Source organism: Entelurus aequoreus, linkage group LG07 (genome assembly GCF_033978785.1).
Source record: "Entelurus aequoreus isolate RoL-2023_Sb linkage group LG07, RoL_Eaeq_v1.1, whole genome shotgun sequence".
Classification (NCBI taxonomy): Eukaryota; Metazoa; Chordata; class Actinopteri; order Syngnathiformes; family Syngnathidae; genus Entelurus; species Entelurus aequoreus.
Window position 1 is genome coordinate 20,106,238 of NC_084737.1, and position 10,579 is coordinate 20,116,816.

General features: G+C 45.7%; 1 protein-coding gene across 2 annotated transcripts in view; it reads right to left on the bottom strand.

The window, feature by feature from the left end:
• Positions 1-3,195, bottom strand: part of LOC133653483 (zinc finger protein ZFP2-like) — a 22,521-nt gene extending 19,326 nt beyond the window's left edge. For both annotated transcript variants that reach the window (XR_009826738.1, XM_062052799.1), the window contains exons 1-2: positions 2,743-3,195; positions 1,232-1,471 (exon numbers count right to left, since the gene is read on the bottom strand). Coding sequence is in view for 1 of the 2 variants with exons in the window: in XM_062052799.1 (XP_061908783.1) it covers positions 1,232-1,471; positions 2,743-2,863 (361 nt within the window). In the remaining variant the exon portion in view is untranslated. The remainder of the gene's footprint in view (positions 1-1,231; positions 1,472-2,742) is intronic.
• Positions 3,196-10,579: the final 7,384 nt, after the last annotated feature.

Sequence of the window (10,579 nt, forward strand, 5' to 3'; positions counted from 1 at the left end):
ATTCAATGGGGTACCAATACTTCTGTATCAATCGTTGACGTCACGCGCATACGTCATCATATCTAGACGTTTTCAACCGGAAGTGTGGCGGGAAATTTACAATTGCACTTTATAAGTTAACCCGGCCGTATTGGCATGTGTTGCAATGTTAAGATTTCATCATTGATGTATAAACTATCAGACTGCGTGGTCGGTAGTACTGGGTTTCAGTAGGCTTTTCAATGTTAATATCGCCAACGATCACCCTTGTTTAATCGTTGCAGCCAAAATCGTGATTATGATTCAAATGTGATTAACTGTGCAGCCCTACTGTCAATCATGGACATTAAGACAGGACAGAAAAGCACCGGACAAACTGGATTGCTTAACCCGGCAGCAAGACGCCAATGCGAGCAGATAAAACAAGACAAAAAAATCATTGATACACTTGACAGAGATGCAGAAGACCCTGGCCCTCACCATCGCTAAAGACATAGGACCCTGTCAGCCAACAACCACCTGGTTTGTACTTCTGAGCACCGCTATTTTTCAGATGTATGTTACGAGCAAAATATGACGTGATGGCTACACTCCTGCACACACTGACAGATGGAAATAAGGACATAAGATTCATGACTAATTTATGAATGTGATGTTAGCTCTACCTCAGTAGTAATGTCATATTTGGTTAGGAAGAAATCTACAGATTCACTTTGTCATATCCACTATTGTTTGACTTTTTCTTACTTCCAGATGTTCACAAACTACACTTAAATCGACATTTAAAATTATTAGATATAAAAAAGTTATCGGTGTTGATCTTGAGGAGCTTAAAGGTATTGGTATCAGCTTGCAAAACAATTATTGTGCTTTTCAAACGCAGGACAAAACAGAAACGGACTCATAACCGCGGTGTCCGTACACGTCAATAAAGAATGGTTAAAACATAGGAGGGACACTGCAAGTGTTTTTCGTTCGCCTGTCATCAGGTGTCTGAGTTGGATCGGTACTTATATCACTAACTGTTTAATTCTGCCTAAATTTTTGCTAAACATTTAGCTTTTTTTTTGCTCTGTATTAGAAGTTCTGACATGTGGTGCTCTGTTATAGCAGCATTGTTCATTGATCTTTTATGTTACCTGAATGTGGAGATAAAAAGCTAATATATCTCCACCTTTAGCCATAACTGTGGTCCCTGGATGAACATCTGTTAAAAACATTGTACTATATGATATCTGGATGTTGTGCTTACTTGGACTGTGATGAAGCTGTGAGGACTCAGGTGGTTTGTCTTCATGGTCTTCAGTCTTCACAGAGACAACAGTCAGCGGAAACCTGGTGAGATCAGCCTCCTCCTGCCCTAAAAGACACTCTCCCTCCTGAGTGATCCACACTTCCTCCTCTTCCTCTTTAATATGTGGAGACTGTGGCTCTTCCTCTTTAATGTGTGGGGGCTGTGGCTCTTCCTCTTTAATGTGGGGGGGCTGCTGGTCTGTTGGGTCAATAAGTAAATACGATTATAAAAGTAGTTCTTTACTGACACTGTAAACACAATGGGATGATTGGTGTTTTCATATGTGTTGTACGTGTTAAATGTGTGTAACTAGACATCCAATAAATACACGGGAAAGAGTTGATTTTGTCCCAGCCACAAGCGATTTTAGGGACGGGCCAGCATTGATCAAAACATTCCTAAAAAAACAAATTAGAACTTTAGAAACCAAAGGTGTAAAGTGAGTAACAATTTTTTTTCAGTATACATGTCAACGTACTATACGCCTTGTCTTTAACTTTAACTTTGTAATGGTATAGTCCTAACCCAGATGTCCCCAAACTCAAATACAGATACGGCCCGCCAGCGTCCAAAATCCGGCCCACGGGTAGTCCCGAGTTTTTTTTTTATTATTATCTTTTTAATCTGTCCTTTCTAGCTTATCCATCAATCCATTTTCGACCGTTACTGTTATTCTCGGGGTCTCCTAGCCGCTCAGGAAAATTATCCATCCATTTTCTACCGCTTGTCTCTTTTTTGGTCGCGGGGGGTGCTGGAGCCTATCTCAGAATCATATTGTCTAAAAATTCATTTTCCCATCGATAACGCAAACCGGCAAGTGCGCGCTCTTTCAGTCAATTAGTGCACGAGAGCCTGGCCACATTTTTTTTAACCCAATGTGGCCCCCCCGAGTCAAAAAGTTTGGGGACCCCTGTCCTAACCATTAGTTAAATAGCACTGAAAAAACATAAAAAAAATATTTAAAAACATTCATAAAATGTTTTTAAGTGATTTTGGGTCGCGGGGGGTGTACTATGTGGTGTTTTTATGAAGTATCTCCATCAACAGTTCCTCTTTAGAGCACAGCTCCCACATTCACTTGGAGACCATCTACCTCTCCGACACGCTGGAGGAAAGTCAGTCACCTTTATGTTCTTTTAATAAATCAAGTGTTGACTACTTATTGAAAGATGATTGACAATAAATGTTTACTTTCACTTCTTGATGCATGTAGGTCAGATATTAGTGAAATTAGCCATACAACTGAGAATTTACTAATTACAATGTAAAATATATTTGGTGTCAGTGTGAGTTTTGCGTAAACATGTTGATACACATTGTTACAAACTGAGAGGAACATAAATGTTGTGTGTCTGAAACTGTCTTGTTTTTATGACCAATATACAATACAATTCGTCTTCCTAAGAACAATCTATTTAATAAACAAATATAAAAGTTAGTAAACACGTGAGAGTAAGAAGTAAACAAACCTGTTCTGTGTAACACAACTTCACGTTTCTTGAAAACAGCGGCGCGTAGTTGTTGTCCCTTGTTTACCTCTTTTGTTGGAGAAAGTTCCTCCTCGTACTCTGCTATCGTTCTTTCGCACATTTTCACACAATCACAACACTTTACACTCACACTTGATCTCTGCTTAGCGATGTGTTGATCACTTCCGCGTCTCTTTGTTAGCAGCTAAAGAGCTAAGCTAACTAGCAAGCTAAGCGCGCACGGAACGCGTCATTGATTGATTTAGTGCGCTTAGACTAAAGCATCCGAAAAAAACAAACATTAACGATGTTTACTCAAAGAAACAGCATACATGTGCACATGTACGTGCTGATGAAGAAAACAGCACTTTATTAACCACAATAACGTATTCTCCGCCAGACGCCATCTTCTTTTTTCTTTGTCCTATGTTGTTCACGCGCAGTTCCGTCAGATCTCGCGAGAGAAACAAGCAGCCATGGCTTCAAACATAGACATCTTATGGGTGAGGGCTGACATCCGGGCAACTGAGATGCCATAGCAACCAGACTGGCGTTGAAAACAAACCGTTGCCATTACTCTTTAACCTGTCGACCTACACTGGTTAAACCCGTCATTCTGCCTCCAAAATGCCGAAAAACTGTGTTGTTTTTGGTTGTGCTAACCACAACTGGAAACAGGGAAAACAAAGGTTGTATTTTGTTCTGCCAAAGCGTGATAAAAGCCCACAGAAACGAGACAAATGGCTCGCAGCTTTACACTGGGAAAACGAGGACGGTTCTCACTGGAGTCCCCCAAAGTCCCGGGTCGTGTGTTCGGATCACTTCGTTTCTGGTAAATATAAGGAACAAAAATCCACCTTCTTAACCACAACTTGGCTATACGTCCGTGCTAATGTTGTACTTGTTGAATTTGTACCTTATAACGTTCGACAGCTGAAGTTGTTGTACAAAAATAACATGCGGTATATACTATATAGTCTATAGCCTAGCTAGCTATTTTCGAAAACCGGACAACGAGAGGATACCAAAGGCAGCGTTAAGATGGACACCACCGGGAAAACGTAAGCCAGGGCGGCCAAAGAACACCTGGCGAAGAACAGTTGAAGGGGAGCTGAAAGAGATGAAGCTTATATGGGGCGAGGCACAGAGACGAGCACAGCAGCGAGATGAATGGCGTCGAGTCGTTGAAGCCTTATTTCCCATCCGGGAAGAAGAGGATTAAGTTAAGTAAGTAATATACTATATAGTCTATAGCCTAGCTAGCTATTTTCGAAAACCGGTTTAGTTTAAATTTGCACTTAACAGTTGGGTTTTTAAAAACCAATAAACCCTATAATTTTCATGTTGCCATTCAATACATGTAGCCCTCAAATCTCTCAATATTTTATACACTAACACTTGATCTTGTTGTTGATAACTTCCGCGTCTCTTTCTTAGTAGCGCGCAGGATAAGCTAACTAGCAAGCTAAGCTAAGCCTGAGAAGCTTTAAAGTTCACTGAGACGAGTCTGACGCAAATAATACATTTTCGTTTTTTCACACGATATGCGAATAAGTAAAAATGCGTAAATGAAGGATTTAACGCCGACTTCCAAGCCACAACGCTCGTTAAATGCTTTTTCTGTCAATGCTGTGTTCGCTGTGAGCTGGTTTGTTTTCAACGAATTCCCAGTTGCTAGGGGATTGGTAGGCGGAAGTGACGTAGGTCCGCCCTCACCCATAACGTATTCTCCGCCAGACGCCATCTTCTTTTTTCTTTGTCCTATGTTGTTCACGCGCAGTGTCATCAGATCTCGCGAGAGAAACAAGCAGCCATGGCTTCAAAGGTTCTCTCCATGAGACATCTTAAAAGTAGACACAGCATTGGCTGCTGTGACGCGAGAATTTCGGCCGCCATCTTATACTAACCATTTTTTGTATGCGTTCCCTTTAGACCACACACACATACACCACACACACACACACACACGATTTTTCCAACTTCAAGAATTAAAGAGTGCCTGAAAGCCTCTCTGTGCCCCACTCCTTGTACTAAGAAGCTATCAGATTAGCATTCTGCATCCAGAGTAATATTCTCTATCACAGATACAGAGAACATTGCAAAACACTGCAAGTGCTCTCTACCGACTCCATTTCGTCTGACTCAGATATCCGTACCGCTTTCCCGCATCTCTGTCCGTCTGTCTGTTGCTCGAGCAACAGCAGATAATGATGGATAATAAGACGATCGTCTTATTATCCATCATTATCTGCTGGTCACATTATGTATTACAGTCAGTTGAGCCGCATATCGTGATACAAACCACTTGGAAGATTCCTGCTTCTCAAACCTGAGGCAGTATAAAGATGGATTTTCCATTTTTCATTGGCGGGGTCAGTGTCTACTATTTATGGCAATGGAGGAGACAATGAAACGGTAAATAGTAACATCAATCCATCCATCCATCCATCTTCTTCCGCTTATCCGAGGTCGGGTCGCAGGGGCAGCAGCCTAAGCAGGGAAGCCCAGACTTCCCTCTCCCCAGCCACTTCGTCCAGCTCCTCCCGGGGGATCCCGAGGCGTTCCCAGGCCAGCCGAGAGACATAGTCTTCCCAACGTGTCCTGGGTCTTCCCCGTGGCCTCCTACCGGTCGGACGTGCCCTAAACACCTCCCTAGGGAGGCGTTTGGGTGGCATCCTGACCAGATGCCCGAACCACCTCATCCGGCTCCTCTCGATGTGGAGGAGCAGCGGCTTTACTTTGAGCTCCCCCCGGATGGCAGAGCTTCTCACCCTATCTCTAAGGGAGAGCCCTGCCACCCGGCGGAGGAAACTCATTTCGGCCGCTTGTGCCCTTGATCTTGTCCTTTCGGTCATAACCCAAAGCTCATGACCATAGGTGAGGATGGGAACGTAGATCGACCGGTAAATTGAGAGCCTTGCCTTCCGGCTCAGCTCCTTCTTCACCACAACGGATCGATACAGCGTCCGCATTACTGAAGACGCCGCACCAATCCGCCTGTCGATCTCACGATCCACTCTTCCCTCACTCGTGAACAAGACTCTGAGGTACTTGAACTCCTCCGCTTGGGGCAGGGTCTCCTCCGCAACCCGGAGATGGCACTCCACCCTTTTCCGGGCGAGAACCATGGACTCGGACTTGGAGGTGCTGATTCTCATCCCAGTCGCTTCACATTCAGCTGCGATCAGATCCAGTGAGAGCTGCAGATCCTGGCCATCAGGACCACATTATCTGCAAAAAGCAGAGACCTAATCCTGCAGCCACCAAACCAGATCCCCTCAACACCTTGACTGCGCCTAGAAATTCTGTCCATAAAAGTTATGAACAGAATCGGTGACAAAGGGCAGCCTTGACGGAGTCCAACCCTCACTGGAAACGTGTCCGACTTACTGCCGGCAATGCGGACCAAGCTCTGACACTGATCATACAGGGAGCGGACCACCACAATCAGACAGTCCAATTCCGCATACTCTCTGAGCACTCCCCACAGGACTTCCCGAGGGACACGGTCGAATGCCTTCTCCAAGTCCACAAAACACATGTTGACTGGTTGGGCAAACTCCCATGCACCCTCAAGGACCCTGCCGAGAGTATAGAGCTGGTCCACAGTTCCACGACCAGGACGAAGACACACTGTTCCTCCTGAATCCGAGGTTCGACTATCCGGCGTAGCCTCCTCTCCAGTACACCTGAATAGACCTTACCGGGAAGGCTGAGGAGTGTGATCCCACGATAGTTAGAACACACCCTCCGGTTCCCCTTCTTAAAGAGAGGAACCACCACCCCGGTCTGCCAATCCATAGGTACCGCCCCCGATGTCCATGCGATGCTGCAGAGTCTTGTCAACCAAGACAGCCCCACAGCATCCAGAGCCTTAAGGAACTCCTGGCGAATCTCATCCACCCCCGGGGCCTTGCCACCGAGGAGCTTTTTAACTACCTCAGCAACCTCAGCCCCAGAAATAGGAGAGCCCACCACAGATTCCCCAGGCACTGCTTCCTCATAGGAAGACGTGTTGGTGGGATTGAGGAGGTCTTCGAAGTATTCCCTCCACCGATCCACAACATCCGCAGTCGAGGTCAGCAGAACACCATCCTCACCATACACAGTGTTGACAGTGCACTGCTTCCCCTTCCTGAGGCGGCAGATGGTGGTCCAGAATTGCTTCGAAGCCGTCCAGAAGTCGTTTTCCATGGCTTCCCCGAACTCCTCCCATGTCCGAGTTTTTGCCTCCGCGACCGCCGAAGCCGCACACCGCTTGGCCTGTCGGTACCTGTCTGCTGCTTCCGGAGTCCTATGAGCCAAAAGAACCCGATAGGACTCCTTCTTCAGCTTAACGGCATCCCTCACCGCCGGTGTCCACCAACGGGTTCTAGGATTACCGCCACGACAGGCACCAACTACCTTGCGGCCACAGCTCCAATCAGCCGCCTCGACAATAGAGGCGCGGAACATGGTCCATTCGGACTCAATGTCCAGCACCTCCCTCGTGACATGTTCAAAGTTCTTCCGGAGGTGGGAATTGAAACTTTCTCTGACAGGAGACTCTGCCAGACATTCCCAGCAAACCCTCACAATGCGCTTGGGCCTGCCAGGTCTGTCGAGCATCCTCCCCCACCATCGCAGCCAACTTACCACCAGGTGGTGATCAGTAGAAAGCTCCGCCCCTCTCTTCACCCGAGTGTCCAAAACATGAGGCCGCAAATCCGATGACACAACTACAAAGTCGATCATGGAACTGCGGCCTAGGGTGTCCTGGTGCCAAGTGCACATATGGACACCCTTATGTTTGAACATGGTGTTCGTTATGGACAATCTGTGACGGGAACAAAAGTCCAATAACAAAACACCGCTCTGGTTCAGATCCGGGCGGCCATTCTTCCCAATCACGCCTCTCCAGGTTTCACTGTCGCTGCCAACATGAGCATTGAAGTCCCCCAGTAGAACGTGGGAATCACCCGGGGGAGCACTCTCAAGTACTTCCTCGAGTGAATCCAAAAAGGGTGGGTACTCTGAGTTGCGGTTTGGCGCGTATTGATTGATTGATTGATTGAGACTTTTATTAGTAGGTTGCACAGTGAAGTACATATTCCGTACAATTGACCACTAAATGGTAACACCCGAATACGTTTTTCAACTTGTTTAAGTCGGGGTCCACTTAAATTGATTCATGATACAGATATATGCTACCATATATACTATCATCATAATACAGTCATCACACAAGATAATCACAATGAATTATTTACATTATTTACAATCAGGGGTGTGGAGGGGGGCGGGGGGGTAGGATATGGACATCAAGTAGTGGACATAGAGAGAGAGAGAGAGGGAGAGAGAGAGAGAGAGAGAGAGAGAGAGAGAGAGAGAGAGAGATCAGAAGGCATAAGAAAAAGTATCTGCATTTGATTGTTTACATTTGATTGTTAGCAATCCGGGGAGGGTGTTAGTTTAGGGTTGTAGCTGCCTGGAGGTGAACTTTTATTGCGGTTTTGAAGGAGGATAGAGATGCCCTTTCTTTTATACCTGTTAGGAGCGCATTCCACATTGATGTGGCATAGAAAGAGAATGAGTTAAGACCTTTGTTAGTTCGGAATCTGGGTTTAACGTGGTTAGTGGAGCTCCCCCTGGTGTTGTGGTTATGGCGGTCATTTACGTTAAGGAAGTAGTTTGACATGTACTTCGGTATCAGGGAGGTGTAGCGGATTTTATAGACTAGGCTCAGTGCTAGTTTTTTAACTATTCCTCCACCTTGAGCCAGCCCACTTTAGAGAAGTGGGTAGGAGTGAGGTGGGATCTGGGGTGGAGGTCTAGCAGTAACCTGACTAGCTTGTTCTGAGATGTTTGGAGTTTAGATTTAGGGTTTTGAAGGTGCTAGGGTACCAGGAGGTGCATGCGTAATCGAAAAAGGGTTGAACGAGAGTTCCCGCCAGAATCCTCAAGGTGCTTTTGTTGACCAGAGAGCAGATTCTGTAGATAAATCTCGTTCGTTGGTTAACCCTTTTGATGACCTTGGTTGCCATTTTATCACAGGAAAGGTTAGCCTCTAGAATGGAACCAAGGTAGGTGACCTCATCTTTCCTGGTGATAACAATGTCACCCACTTTTATGGTGATGTGGGACCCAAACAGGATGGATTCTGTTTTACCCAAGTGTATGGATAGCTTGTTGTCAGCGAGCCAGGTGCAAGTTCTACAGAGCTCAGCACTGAGGATTTTCTCCACCTGTGACTTGTCCTTGCCGGATACCAGCAAGGCAGAGTCATCCGCAAACAAAAACAATTCACAGTCGCATGCCGATGACATGTCGTTTATGTATATTAGGAACGGTAAAGGTCCCAATATACTGCCTTGGGGGACTCCACAGCTCACCGAGAGGGGGTACACGGTGCCGTTCACCTCTACCACCTGCTCCCTCCCCTCCAAGTAAGATTGCATCCAGCTCCATGAGTTTTTGTTAAATCCGATTGCTCTGAGCTTATCCAACAGTATAGCGTGGTTAACGGTGTCAAAGGCCTTCTGAAGGTCCAGCATGACCATGCCGCAGTATTTGCCCGCGTCCACCTCATGTTTGATGTGGTCGGTCAGATAGAGAAGGCATGTGTCAGTGGAGTGGTTAGTTCTGAAGCCGGATTGGAATTTGTACATGAGTTTATTAGTGGCAAGGTAACTATCGACCTGTTCATAAACAATTTTTTCCATTACTTTCTAAATGGAACTGAAAATAGAAACAGGTCGGTAGTTGCCAGGTTCCAATTTGCTTCCTTTTTTAAAGAGGGGAGTTACTCTTGCAATCTTAAAATCTTTTGGTACTTGGCCTTGTGTAATTGATAGGTTTATTATGTGCGTGATGATCGGGGCAATGATGGAGGCAGAGTCCCTGAGGAATCTGGAGGGAATATTATCAAGGCCGGTGGCCTTGTTAGGGTGGAGCGCGCTCAATTTTTTAAACACCTCATCAGCTGTGACCATTTCTAATTTGAAATCATCGTTGGATACTCCTAGCTTTCTGTAGAAGGTTTTAATGTGTTCTACACCAAAGCGACCAGAGTGGTGGGACAGCTTGTTGACAAGAGTTGCGGCTATGCTGGTGAAAAAGATGTTAAGTCTGCTAGCTACCTCCATTTTGTCTGTAATGAGGGAGTCACCCTCCTTGATGCTGATGTTGGTGAGTCTTGTTTTAAGTTTCTGGCTGCAACCAGGAAGCTGGTTGTTGAGAATTTTCCAGAGCTCACGTGGCTTATTTGTGTTTTCCTCTATTTTGTCGTTAATGTAATTTTTTTTAAAGGATTTAGTCAGGTTGTTTGACTTATTTCTTAATTTATTGCATTGCTTTTTGAGAGTTGAAAGGAGTAATTTGAGGTTGATATTATTGGGTTGTTGTTGCGTAAGCGCAAACCACAGTCAGGACCCGTACCCCCACCCGAAGGCGGAGGGAAGCTACCCTCTCGTCCACCGGGTTGAACTCCAACGTGCAGGCTCTGAACCGGGGGGCAACAAGAATTGCCACCCCATCCCGTCGCCTCTCACTGCCGGCAACGCCAGAGTGGAAGAGAGTCCAGCCCCTCTCGAGAGAACTGGTTCCAGAGCCCTTGTAACTGTAGGTTAGAAACGTGAGAATGACACGTTAGTGTGGTACACTCAAAACTAGACCACCATTTGCATTTTGATAGTTTATCATTTATTCATATGGTGGAGTATTTTATTTTCCAACATTTTTTACGGTTTAATATCGTTGTGAGGACCGGGAGTAATTATTGCATTATTTGTTGTGAAACAAAACATTAATACTGGAGAAACGGGAGGGCGGAATCCAAGTGTTGGCGCCTGCCGCGCGC